Source organism: Podarcis liolepis, assembly GCF_965112155.1.
Source record: "Podarcis liolepis genome assembly, chromosome: 17".
NCBI classification, from domain to species: domain Eukaryota; kingdom Metazoa; phylum Chordata; class Lepidosauria; order Squamata; family Lacertidae; genus Podarcis; species Podarcis liolepis.
Genome location: NC_139571.1, coordinates 40,373,392 through 40,387,219, shown reverse-complemented (window position 1 = coordinate 40,387,219; position 13,828 = coordinate 40,373,392). Strand labels below are relative to the sequence as shown.

At 46.9% G+C, this 13,828-nt stretch overlaps 1 protein-coding gene across 6 annotated transcripts in view; it reads left to right on the top strand.

The window, feature by feature from the left end:
* Positions 1-461: 461 nt before the first annotated feature.
* ZNF384 (zinc finger protein 384) overlaps positions 462-13,828 on the top strand; it is a 28,047-nt gene continuing 14,680 nt past the window's right edge. Inside the window, exons 1-5 of one of the 6 annotated variants that reach the window (XM_083481779.1) lie at positions 462-835; positions 5,056-5,126; positions 5,216-5,456; positions 6,872-7,202; positions 10,668-10,790. In XM_083481779.1, the coding sequence (XP_083337905.1) occupies positions 541-835; positions 5,056-5,126; positions 5,216-5,456; positions 6,872-7,202; positions 10,668-10,790 (1,061 nt within the window). In that variant the 5' untranslated portion in view covers positions 462-540. Of the gene's footprint in view, positions 836-926; positions 932-4,097; positions 4,582-5,055; positions 5,127-5,215; positions 5,457-6,871; positions 7,203-10,667; positions 10,791-13,828 lie in introns of those variants that run through there. The other 5 variants (XM_083481777.1, XM_083481781.1, XM_083481780.1 and 2 more) reach the window with 5 other exon arrangements.

Genomic DNA, 13,828 nt, shown 5'->3' with positions numbered 1-13,828 from the left:
GAGGCCCCATTAGCTAAAGTGGTGCTTCAGGTTAAGAACAGTTTCAGGTTAAGAACGGACCTCCGGAACGAATTCAGTTCTTAACCCGAGGTACCACTGTGCTGTACCGCCCTTTACCCGTAGATCTCGGGGCGCTTCACCACATAAAAAACACAAGCCAAAACAACAACAACACGCATAACAGAAGCAAGAACGAATCAGAACAGTGGCCTCCCCAGAGGAGGGGAAGCCAGGCCTCAAGCCGCCCGGCCAGACCCGCTGCCGCCGTCGCGCCCGCCGCCCTCCGCTTTGGAACTCCGGCTTTCGGCCACCGTCCGCGTCACTTCCGGCGCGCGAGAGGGAGGGGCCCCTCTGTCCAGCCGTAATCTCTCCGGGCGCCCCGGAAGTTTTAGCGTCCAGGCCCCGCCCCCTCGCCCCCGGAAGTGATTGGCGGCCCCCTTTTCCGGTGAGGAGGAGGAGGAGGAGGCTGCCGTTGCCGCCACTTGGGCCAGAGCCGGGGCGCTGCCTCCGGGGGCCGGGCCGGGCGGGAGGAGCCGGGCGATGGGCAGCGGGCGGGAAAGCATGAGCGGCTTCCCTCGGCAAGGCGCCCTCTCGGGGCTGGGTCACCCGGAAACGGAAGACAAGGGCTGCCTGCTGTCCGCCTGGCTGTCCGCGGGAGCCTCGGTGGCGGCGGCGGCGGCGGGAGGAGGCGGCGGCGGCGGCGGCATCGTCGGCGGAGGCTCCGGGGCTGCCCCACCTCAGCTCGCGGCCCGTGCGCCGCTGGACTCCGCGTCGGCCCGGCCGCTGTTCCCTGCCTCGGCCCGGGCAGGGCGGAGAGCGAGGGGCCGCGGGAGGGGTCAGTGCCAGCGAAGGGGGCTGCTGGGGGGGGGCTGGCGGGGGTCGGGGGTTGGCTGGCCGGGGGGCGACCACGGCTCCCCTCCCCGCGGGCGGGTTGCTGAACGGCGGGGGGACCGGGAGAAGGGAGCCGCTTCTGGCATCGCGGTTTGGAGGGCTTGAAAGGGGGGCGGGGGTTCAGTCAGGTTTGCGGAGGGTGAGGTGGTCGGTGCCCCTGTGGAACCTCCATAGTCAGAGGCAGCATCCTGCTGGACGCCAGAAGCTGAGGACAGACAGCATAGTGGGTAGGGGGTTGCAGTTACAGATAGGTAGCCGTGTTGGTCTGCCATAGTCAAAATAAAAAAAATCCTTCCAGTAGCACCTTAAAGACCAACTAAGTTAGTTCTTGGTATGAGCTTTCGTGTGCATGCACACTTCTTCAGATACACTTCTTCAGATACACACTTCTTCAGATACTGTGTATCTGAAGAAGTGTGCATGCACACGACAGCTCATACCAAGAACTAACTTAGTTGGTCTTTAAGGTGCTACTGGAAGGAATTTTTTTATTTTGGGTAGGGGGGGTGTGCCTTCATGCCCAGCTAGTGGTGCTCTCTACAGTGGTACCTCGGGTTAAGTACTTAATTCGTTCCGGAGGTCTGCACTTAACCTGAAACTGTTCTTAACCTGAAGCACCACTTTAGCTAATGGGGGTCCTGCTGCCGCTGCGCCATCGGAGCACGATTTCAGTTCTCATCCTGAAGCAAAGTTCTTAACCTAAAGCACTATTTCTGGGTCAGCGGAGTCTGTAACCTGAAGCGTATGTATCCTAAAGCATATGTAACCAGAGGTACCACTGTATAGGCATTTGGCCCATAGCCTGATCTGATGGAGTTTTCCTTATGGGCTTAAATGGGTTCCTCCTTTCGCTTTTCCCCCAGGGCCAAGGGCTGCATATGCTTCCCCACCAAATTGTCCTCTTATTTCAGTGTACAGCTTTTAAGTGCATTGCACTTCTCCGGCGGGCCGTACTCCGAATGCTGATAAAAAATCTTCCTCACGCCAATTCTAAAATGTGACTTCTTGGGAACTGCTGTGGTTTTGTGCAGGGAGGTCATTTGGGTTACCTGGAAGCAGGTGGCAAAACAGTTCCAGAAAGGAGAGGTCTTGTAGTAGGTGGATCTTGTCCACTGGATAAGTTGCTGCTTTGTTTTTATATTTTCTTGTATGTTCTGGGGTGGGGGTCCTAATGTTTTTATAGTTGACATTGGATAAACATAGCTTAGCATTGCAATATACGAGTTCTTGCTCCCCCACAATCTGAATTGTAAGCAGGGTGTTTGTATCTGCAACTTTCTGTTTCTTTGCTGGAGTCTGCCCTTAGAAGCACCTCATCTTGCTCTCTAGGCCTTTCAGGGGCACAGGTCTGAGTTTGCAATCTGTATTGATGTATCAGGTGTTAGTAGCTAGACCCCTGAAATATGGCACTTGGGTACGCTTATTTCTGTATAAGGTACTATCCCTTCTCTGTAGCTTGTTTAATTGTCCATAGTACCTTATGGTCCAGCCTGAGTCATTAGGGCATGTCATTTTAGGAGATGAAACTTAATTTTTGCAAATTTCTTTAGTGAGGAGTCTTAAAAATAAGTTTTTAGGTGCAAGGAATTTAAATCTATTATTTTTGTGATTGGACAACATTTAAATTACTTTTTGAAAAAATTATCTCCTGAAAATGTCAAGTAATATAACTGCAAGTGCTTGACAATCATTTTTAATGATTTCTATACAATTTTGCACACATACTACTTTCCAAGCAAAACTAAAATATATTAATTTAACCAAAATATGTTTTGAGTTCCCAAGTCCTTGCAGCTTTTCAGCACCCCTCAGTTTTTGAATTTGAATGTTGAAAAATTAAACACGCCCTCCTGAGGCATGCCCAATAAGTTTGGTTTGCTTTGAACAGTCAGTGATATCAAGAATAATGTTTCTTAATAGCTTTATTGCTCCATACTTAATCCTTAGTGGTAATCTTTGATGGAAACCCTTGGGAACTCTGTAATTATAAGCTGGAGGTGAATGAAATTTGAATATGTGACAGTATGTTAGTAATTAATGTGGTCTTTCTGCAGATTGTTCTTAAATCATCTGTTTTGTCAGTAAATACAAACTTTGGTTGGAAAGTTTGTATTTACAAACTTTATATTTTTAAAGTTTGTATTTACAAACTTTAGTTATATAAACTTTAGTATCTGAAGAAGTGTGCATGCACACGAAAGCTCATACCAAGAACTAACTTAGTTGGTCTTTAAGGTGCTACTGGAAGGAATTTTTTTATTTTGGTTGGAAAGTTTGTTGTGCTTTAAAGTTGCACTGGTAACCCTTGATGGGTGACTGGAGGTGAGAAAAAAGTTTATTTGGCTTATCTTTGACAACAGAAATAACTTTCCCATATAATCCCATTCTAAAGTTACCGCCAAGGAAGTGTGCATAGGATTGCAACCGTTGTTCATTAGAGGTCATTGGGAGGCCCGTGTTGCATGTTTTGTATTAGAAAATATGTATGCATTATCATATTGAGTAAACTTTCCATTGTGGAAGTTGTGCTGTGGTGTAAAACTCACATTTTCTCCATGTTTATTTTGGAAAATTCTGTAAAACTGTCTTTCCATAGCTGTTGTTCCTACTTAAATTAAGGCTCAACTAACATGATTTCTTGGCAACACTCTACTGCCATGCATTTCAGATGTATAATCATGAATGATTGTGGGTGGCTCTGGACATGGCTTTAAGAAAAATAAAGCAACATTTTCCTGGCAGGTCTGTCATACAATGTAAAGGGTGTATGATGAGGTGGAACACCCAGGACATACCTAAGGATGTCAGTTGTGTTTTATAAAAAAATCACCATTGTTCTGTTTGGGATATTCTTTTAATACTCTAGCTCAGGGGTCTGCAACCTGCGGCTCCGGAGCCGCATGTGGCTCTTTTACACCTTTGCCGCGGCTCCGGGGCGGATACTAGCGAGGGGAGGAGGCGCATTGTGCGCCCTGACACTCCCCAGTGTGGCGGGCACTGTACTGGCTGTGACGTCGCATGGGGGCAGTGCGTGTGTTAGTCACGCACCGCCCCAACGTCACCTTCCCGCCCGCTGTCAGATCGCGGCTCCAGACATATATGTGTTTTAAATGTTGCAATGGTTTTGCGGCTCCCAGTTGTTGTTTTTTCTTCGGAAACGGGTCCAAGTGGCTCTTTTTGTCTTAAAGGTTGCAGACCCCTGCTCTAGCTCTTGCAGTGAGGCTTTTTCAAAGGCCTCCAGACTGAAGGAAAAATTAAGATTGGGTGGCACTAGTCAAGCATATCCTATTTTAGAGAGTTGTGTACTAGCAGCATGGGAGTGACTACAAACAGGGAGCCCGGACCCAGGACTTTGGCGTTCTGTTGACACATCTGGGAGAGGGGAAAGGCTTTTTTATGTCCTGTTGATCTCAGAGGATTCAGAGCTAAGAGACGTATCCTGTGGCTGAGCAAAGTCAGCAGAACATTTGGGCCATGCCATGTGGCCCCACCTCATTGCATCCCAATGGGCTGAAGCGAATGAGACCTCTTTCGAACTTCCAGTATTCAGCAATCATTAATAGACTTCAGAATGATGAAATGCAGGCTTCTTTATCTGCTGCCTGTGTCCTCGGTTGTTAGGGATTGTTCTGCAGTTCTGTCATCCAAAGTTCTGCACCGAGGAAGGTGTTCGTTTTGTTTAAGATTTTGGTAAGATTGCAACCATGCGCCTTTGTGCAACATCTCCCTTTCTGTATTTTCTTTGTCATCTGGGCAAAGTTTCAGGAGAAAAGCGAGAGAAACATGAAGGTCCCGTCCCCTGCGCCTGCCATGTTGGTCTGAGTAGCACAAAATTCTCATCTTTCTATGAAGCCCATGGGTGGGATTCAACTAACAACTCCTATTAGCTTAAGAGAGCTTCCCCCTCCATCCTCATCCTCCAAAATTGTCTCAGGCGGATGTTGGGAGAACCCCCAAAGCAGTGCACTGGAAGGAAGAGTGAAAATTTTGGATAATTTGGAACATCAGAGCATATTAGCAGCCCCCAAATTGCTTAGCCAGGTTATGGAGTGTCAGGAGTAGAGTTGGGGCTGTCTTGAAATAAGAAAGTCACTGTGTCTCAGTAGTAACGTAGAAAGGTTCCCCGGTTTAACATCAACCCTTCTCTGTTTTTATCTCCCCCAGCTAGAATGGAAGAATCTCACTTCAACTCCTCCCCATATTTTTGGCCAGCAGTGCCCACAGTCTCAGGACAGGTAAGGAGTAACCAAGCAGCAACATGCTTCATGCAGTGTTTACCCCGTAGCTATTCTAAACTCTTCCCCTTTCCTCCTTCCCGCTGTAGATTGACAACAGTATGTTCATTAACAAGATGAAGGAGCAGCTCTTGCCCTCAGAGAAGGGCTGCGGTCTGGCTCCTGCCCACTATCCCACCCTACTGACTGTACCCACCTCCGTGGCCCTTCCCACCAACATTTCTATGGATTCTGACACCAAGCCAGAACAGCTAACTCCACACAGTCAGGCTTCTGTGACGCAGAACATCACTGTGGTGCCTGTGCAGTCTGCTGGGCTCATGACAACAGGTGAGAGGACTGGGAGGGTGCCGTAGCAGTGGAGGGGTGCAGCTCAAAGAAACGGTCTTTGGGCCGTTCTTGGTCAAAGAGCAAGGCTAATCCTTGTCTCAGGTGGTAAAAAAAGAAGAGCATGCTGTCCGAAGGCACAGTATGGCCTGAATGCTTCTGTCCCATAAAATACCTAACTATCTACTTGTTGCCTAGATGAATGTCTTGGTTTCAGTCCTGTACAGTCGTACCTCTGAAGTCGAATGGAATCTATTACAGAAGTCCTTTCAACTTCCTAAACATTCAAAAACCAAGGCGCGGCTTCCGATTGGCTGCAAGAAGCTCCTGCAGCCAATTGGAAGCCACAGAAGCCAAACTGGATGTTCGGGTTCCAAAGAACGTTCTCAAACCGGAACACTCGCTTCCGGGTTTGTGGCATTTGGGAGCCAAAACATTCGACTCACAAGGCATTCGGGATCCAAGGTACGACTGTATTGTTTGTGTCTTTATTACACCCTTCCTCTGAGAAATACAAATTATCATACACAAAGAGGTCTACCAAAGTTGTATTCACCAGCTCCCATGCATCTTGTCTACTTGGCTGGGGATGGAAGGGGGAGTTTGCATCTCAGTTCTGAAGGTCAGCCCAGCTGTTCTCAGGCAGCAATGTCAAGTTCTCCTTATTCAGTTTTACTGCCCAGAAGCAGGAAAAGCCTAGAAAAGGAGGTCCTGGTTAGGCCATGGGTTGCCCAAGCTCTTTGGGTTCTTTTGGAATGCAGCTGTCAACAATCTACAGCCTTCCTCAGCTTTGGAGCTGGGCATGGTTGGGAGGTCACCAGCAAACGATCTCCACCCACCATTGAGCTTCACAATTGAGAGTAGGGCTGGGCAGTAATCTAGTTTTCAACATTGTGATATATCACCAGCTAAACATCGCAAGATACTGATATATCAGTGTCTGAAATAAGAATGGAGCAATGTAGAGGCATTGGCTGGCTGCACGGTTTCCCCCACATTGTGCTTTTTGCATCACACACACACACACACACTGATTCACAATATATTGCCAGGTCCAAAATAATGAAACCAGTATCATGATAAGGACTTGAAACCGGTTTTGGACAAGTTTTGGGGTAATATATCAATAGATCACTCAGCCCTAATCAAGATAAATGCTGGCCATTTGTCATGCTTGCCAAAAAAAGAGTCCCACAGTCATTGTGGTGGTGAGATTTGTTGAAACCCAATATTCACTGTTCTTCCTCTCCCCAGCCCCCTTTATCCTCGCAGCAGCCCAAGTCCTAGTCCGACTCTTAATTACTGCAGCATATGGAATGCCTTATGTGACAAAACCATTAAACGTGCAAGTCTTCCTTTCCTTGGACATCTTGAAAGATGGAGTTGGGATCTGACCCTTCCCTTTTTCCTCATTGCAGGTCCTGGCCTGGTGATCACTTCTCCCTCTGGGTCTCTGGTGACCACAGCCTCTTCCGTGCAAACCTTTCCCATCTCTGCACCAATGATTGTCTCAGCGCTTCCCCCTGGCTCCCAGGCAACTCTCCAAGTCGTACCTGACCTTTCCAAGAAGGGGGCCACAGCTCTTTCAGAGGGTGGGGCAGCCGGTGGTGCTGGAGGTATAACCCCCAAAGCTCCTCGTGGTCGAAAAAAGAAGCGGCTACAGGAATCTGGCCTGCCAGAGATGAGTGACCCTTTTGTGTTATCAAATGAGGATGATGAAGACCAGCACAAAGATGGCAAGACATACAGGTGTGGTTATGGGGCTCAAAGTTCCATATGGGCAGCTAGTGTGCGTTTGAATTTTAGACTTCATTGGTTCGGGTTTAATCATGATCTTGGCAGAAGGGAAATAAAAGAGTTGCGGGAATGTTAGATGAGGGACACCAGAGAAATGCTTACCTGTCTGGTCTTGAGGAACACATGTTTGGCTTGTGAACCAAAAGTCATAGCACGGCTTAAGGGCCACTCTGGAATTAGCAATAAGAAGAGCAACCAATCCTGGAATAATTGAATAAATGGTTAATTACGGGGGGGGGGGATTAGTTACAGAAGCAGCATTCAGATAGGACCAGCAACTATTTGAGTCGATCTCTAGAGGATCAGGACATAAAGAATGAGACGAAGCAATGGGTTGGTGCCATGGTAATTGTGGAAAGGGGACAGTGATAGATGACAGAAATACATGGCATCCCTTATAAGGCTTTTATAGGGGATGCTATGGGGTGGTGGTTGTTTTTTTGCATCTGTCACTAAAAGGTAGATATGCTTCAGGAGAGAAAGAAGAATTGGAAAGGGAAAAGAACCTAAGGCACAGGTGTTGCCTATTCCAAGATGGTGGGAGATGCTAAGAATCAGGAGGTTATCCTCTGGTCTAAGGCTTCTTGGGCTTTCCTTTGCTGCAAGTTTGTGATAGGAGAACTGGGGCAAAACAAAGCTTTTGTAGATCGCTTTAACATCCCCTTAACTGGAGAAAGAACATGAGGCTATGCATTCCATTAGAAACCAAAACACAACAAAAGTTACAAAACGGAGATGTAGGAGGAAAAACTGGAGGGGGAAGTGGAGAAAGAGAATTGGGGTCTGGGGAGGCAAAGCTACCAATATCTGGACTGACCTCAATCGGATGAGCTAAAACAGGACTTTAAACCCCACTTTACTTCTCTCAGATTTCATACTTCAATGAGGGGTTTGCCCAGATCAGTGGGGGTGGAGGGTACCTAGAGAGCTAGTAATATCTTAAGTTTTTCTGCCACAGATGCTGAGTGCAAAGGTTTGTTTAGTGCAAAACGAGTTTTGTCTATACGTCATGAGTAGAGGTTCCTAGCTTTGATGGGTGCTAATGCATGCTAACGTGTTGACTGGTGGTTGTAGTGTCTGACATACAGAGTTTTCCTTTGCCAGAACTCTAAGCAGGCTTGTTAGTGATTACACCCTAGGTTGGTTGATTGTGTTAGGGACCAGACCAGGAGGAAAGTATCTGCAGATTTTGGAGTTCTCGTACCTCTTTGCAAAACTGGTAAAAGAGTCTCTTGGAAGTGAATGGAGATTTGAAGTCAAATGTGACCATGGAAAAAGATTGGGAAGTTGATTTCCTTGATAACAATGGTTGTGTCCTTCTAATGCTTGATTGGTCTGTTTGTTGCCAGTGAAGGTGCCCAGACAGAAACAAGTTGCCCTCAGTTCCCAGGATTATATTCCATTGTTAAAATAAAGTATTGGACTCTTGAGAGGCTAGTGCAAATTGCCTGGGGCTATAATTTTATGCTGAGAGCATCTTTAATTCCATCTGCTGCAAGTCTTGTGTAAATACGAGATACTGAATAGTCATACTTTCTTTGTCCTAGGGTGGATTCTGAATATTTGATACTTGTAGTTTCAGTATATTGGCATAGCTGAACTATTGCTCTGACTGTTCTGTAATTCTGAGGAATTTGTCTCTCAAATAGCAATTCCAGTTGTCTCTTGTGCCGAGCTCTTGTAACATGTGGTGTGGCCGAACAGGTTGTGCTTGTGTGGGGGTGTTTGCTGTCTGTACTACAGGGTTCTCTTCCATGTAAGTAAGATGGTCTTGCATACTATATTTATTTTTACTAAGTAGCATTAAATAGTTTGCTGGAATCCAGGATCATTATGGTGCATTGGTACAAGCCAGCTCATTTTGTCTTGAACTTGTGCTGAGGAGTGTTCTTAGTTCTGTTTTTCCGTGCCCTGTTAGTTTTGCAACTGAATTCAAAGCAGGATTTGTGCTGCTGGCACTCTATCCTTTTACTTCCATTGTTGACTTCTGTAGCTGGTGAGGGCTGCTGTCCTAGTTTGCTTATTAGCGTCTCTCAACTGTTTCCAGATGATAATGGCTTGGCTTGTCCTCTGTGGCCATAATCCAGCAAAACTATACGACTACATTGGGGCAAGGCGGCAACTTGTAGTTTCTTAATGTGCTTGTAGTAGTTTATTAGGACTGTTGAAGAAGCAAATTGCTTTTCAGAATAAAATGGTTTCTTCAGTATTTGTCATTTCTACCAAAGAAACTTCTTACTTCTTACTCCTTGCTCCAGTGCAGTACAAAATATGGAGCCTCTGACATTGATCAGATGATCAGGTGTGATTGCACAGCACATTCTCATTGACAACGTTCCAGCTACTCAAGGAGCAAAGGCATTAGAATGTTTTCAGCCCAACTTTGGTTAAAAAGGGGGAATGTTGCCAATTCTGCTGGGTTAAAAACTTGAAAGCCCTTGAGGGACAGGCTGAAGAATGGTGAAAGGGGTCAAGGGAGAGGAAGCCCAGAAGCAAAGTGGCTGATGGAAGAGTGCAGAGTTGGTGATGGATTGAGAAATCAGAGGCTGAGGGAAGAGCAGGTAAGGGAGGAATGGCCTAGTGAGCAAAGAAGTCTTGGAGTTGCGGGAAGAAAGGGCTACTGAAAAAGAGAGATATCTCGGCATCAAGGGAGAGTATGTGGCATAGGGAAGGAAGGCGGGAGTGGTTAGAGCAGTGTTTCCCAAACTTGGGTCTCTAGCTGTTTTTGGACTACAATTCCCACCATCCTTTGCCACTGGTCTTGCTAGCTAGGGATGATGGGAGTTGTAGTCCAAAAACAGCTGGAGACCCAAGTTTGGGAGAAACTTGCGTTAGAGCAAACAGAACAAAGACGCAAGCGGACTAGAAAGTTGCAACTTAAGGAAGCAATTATTATTGGTTGGGTATAATAAAATGGGGCAGCAGGGAAGAACCAAGGACAAAGTAAGATGTAGGGGATAAGGAAGCAGATGCGCAATTGAGCTTTCAGAGCCTGGGGCAATGGGATTGCTAGACCCTGATAGGCCTGCCTGCACCTTTTAAGAATCGCATAGGAGGTGAGTTCTGTCATTTGTGACTTACTATCACTGCAGCATTTCACATGACCCTACTAAGGGGACAAGGACAGACTAGAAGTAGTGGTGGCAGATTGGAGCTGCTGTCCTATAGAAGGGAAGCTTAAAAGGGTTGGCACTGCTGTAACAGGATAACTGCTGCCTACGCAGGTTCGTTGGATCTTTTCTCTTAATCTGTACCAATTGGACCCAGTCTCTGGCAGCAAGTACTTCAGCCCAATTTATAAGCTAATATTCTGTGTTGGGTGTGAGATCTCCACCACCAATTGTAACTGATTTTTCTCCCAACTATATCCCCCTCCACTAAACTTTGATTATGAAAATCTTCCTCTCTGTTGACCAGGATCCCTGGGGAGCCTAGAACTTCATGGTTTGCAGGATGTGCTGGCTGCGTTAATACTTGGTATAGTTGTCAGAGCTTGGACTTCCCAGCTTCTGGTTTCGTTCATGGAAAAGATCACTTCAAGTTAGTACTGATATTCAAAAATGTGGTTGTTTCTGAGTGTTTATTCAAGCAAAAATAGGCGCTGATGTTTTGGGATTGTCAGATCTTGAGAAGGTGCTGCAGAATACAATTATAGTAGCGATAGCCTTTGGGTGGGGGGAGACTTTCAGTTACCTACAGCAGTTTGGCAGCGAAATGCGATGCCCAGCGTTCTTTGTGTGCCTAAAGGGCAACAGCGTGAAGCTATTTAATTCAGTAAACAGTAGAACTTTTAACAAGATCTCATGTTCAGAAGTGTTTCCACCCAGGCTGATAGTGCATTCATAGAAGGGTCCCTTGAAAACATTCCAGTAGACCTAGCCTCTTACTGGCCACTTCCTCTTTGATCCCATTCAAGGGGGCTTTGGATGTTGGGACATCTTGCCCACTTGACCATGACACAGAGCCTTGGCTTTAGTCTCTGGTGTATCAGTGACCAGTTCTGAGACCTCGTCATTGCTGGGCAGGCATGTACAGTTGAGGATGCAATGGCCTAGGCAAAGTCCCAACTGGACCTGATAACTTTTGTGGTCCTTTGAGATCTGAGGATGGGGAGAAGACAAAAGGCTTGGGATTAAGTCACTGTGTAGCCGAAGAATACTTTGCAGCCAGGGAGCCCTTTCATTTACAGATCCAGCAGCTCATCACATGGTGAAACAGCAAGAGTTTTAGTTGTAGAAGCCCCAGATACCCTCTGTGCCATGTAGCTACCACCCATCGCATCCTCTAGGCTAGGTTTGGTTTTTCTCATTTATACAGTCCTTACGATGAGGCGGGGCGGAATAGTTTTGTTGCCAGACATACACAGCTGTTTTTCCAGAGCCCTCTTGTCACTGCCTCCTCCTAATGGGACATGGTTACGTTATATTCAACCATACCCAACTCTGGGCCAAAGCTCTGGGTATCAAGTGTAGGCAGATGCTCCCCTCTGTTGGAAATGAGTCCAGTTGTGAGCGTGTCAAAGTCTGTCCTGTTGAAACACTTTTAAGAAAGATGGTTCTGAGCATCCACAGTTACAATGGGAGCAGACAGCTGCTGCAGCAGCAGCTAAGGCTTATAATGAATGTTAAGTCATGAAGCAGGTCGTTGTAGCAGCATACAGAGGAAGGGGTTGAGCAGGCAGAGCCTCAAAATGGCGCCAAGAAATCATTCTCTATCCAATAATCATTTCTGTAAAACACTGCAGAGCTAGGCAAGAACTATATTTGATAAAGATTGATTTCTTGGCACCGCTGTGAGGCTGTGTCTTATCTTTTGCAGTTTCGGTACAGCCTTTTTTATTATCCTTTTTCGCCGTAGAGCATCATGGGGCCATATGGTATTGCATTGCTGTTGGGTCTTTCCCAGCTTGAGGGCTGCCTTCACATAGTGAAGTGTGGATGCCTGTCTGAGAGGAGAAGGTGCATGCATGATGGCGGTGCTGAAGTGAACATAAGAGCTCTTCTGGATCAGACCAAAGTCCTGTCTAGTCCAGCATCTTGTGGGAAGTCTAGCAGTGAGGCATCGGTTCTATGTCCCTCTCGTGCTGCCTGCGTATACATTTGGTATAGATTCGCACAAACGCATTACTAGGGCTGCCATTGCCGGGATTTAAAAGGCGGAATTGACTTCAGGGTTGGGGGGTTCTCCGAAAGGCAGCACTTTGTCCTGGATCTTAGGCAAGTCAATCGAAAAATCACAGCCCTAGCCTTACAATATTGGCAATTTTATTTTTGATTCCTTTCCTAATGATCCCTGACATGGAATGTCATTTTCAACACTGTTGTACCCTCAGTTGTCTTTTTCATTGATTTATCCAACCCAATCCTAAATCGCTTTCCTAGGCAATCACCCCACCTGCTAACATGGACTGAACATTTCTCATTTCTCTCAACCTCTTTATTTTTATTACCCTGAACAATTTAGTGTTCTCAGCAAATTTGACTACATCACTGCTTGCCTCTAGCTTCAGATGAATGAGCTTAAAACCACAGGCCCCGGTGCAGGTCCTTCGGGGACCCCACTGATTAAATTTCTCTGTTGTGAGAACAGTCTACTTATTCCACTCTCTGCTTCCTGTTCTTTATCCTATGGCAGCTATGTTTCCTCTGGAGTCTTTGGTGAGGAATTTCTAAGAGGGCATAATCCAGTGTGAGTTACTCCGTTGATTTGACATTGACTCCCTGCTCCTCTTCACATGGCCATGTCCCCAAGCTGTTTGAGAGTTCACCAGCTGGAAGGAAGGAATAGTGTTAAGGGCACCTAATACTCCTTTCATTGGAGACTCAGGGCCTGCTTCCAGTCATCAGTGCATGCTTGTGTGTCATATCTGTGGGTTCCAATGCTACTAACTGCAGGAGATTTAGGCTTCCGTTACCATTTTGATAGGGACACGGGTGACGCTGTGGGTTAAACCACAGAGCCTAGGGCTTGCCGATCAGAAGGTCGGCGATTTGAATCCCCGCAACGGGGTGAGCTCCCGTTGCTTGGTCCCTGCTCCTGCCAACCTAGCAGTTCGAAAGCACATCCAAGTGCAAGTAGATAAATAGGTACTGCTCTGGTGGGAAGGTAAACGGCATTTCTGTGCACTGCTCTGGTTCACCAGAAGCAACTTAGTCATGCTGGCCACATGACCCGGAAGCTGTACGCCGGCTCCCTCAGCCAATAAAGAGAGATGAGCGCCGCAACCCCAGAGTTGGCCACGACTGGACCTAACGGTCAGGGGTCCCTTGACCTTTTTACCATTTTGATACTTCTTTTATAGTGCACTCACCCAACTCTTCTCAGCATTTGTTGAAGGGGTGTTTTGTGTCTGGGCTTCCTGAGCCTTTCCCCACTCCACCCAGTATGGTTCCCCAACTTAAGGCACTTGTCCTTGAACCCTGTTGCAGCTTGATTCCTGGTGCTAGTGGGCATGTGCCCAGCAGTGTTCAAAATTCGCCAGGCACATTTTGCACCTAGCTATCAGCCATAGGGACGCGGGTGGCGCTGTGGGTAAAACCTCAGCGCCTAGGACTTGCCGATCGCATGGTCGGCGGTTC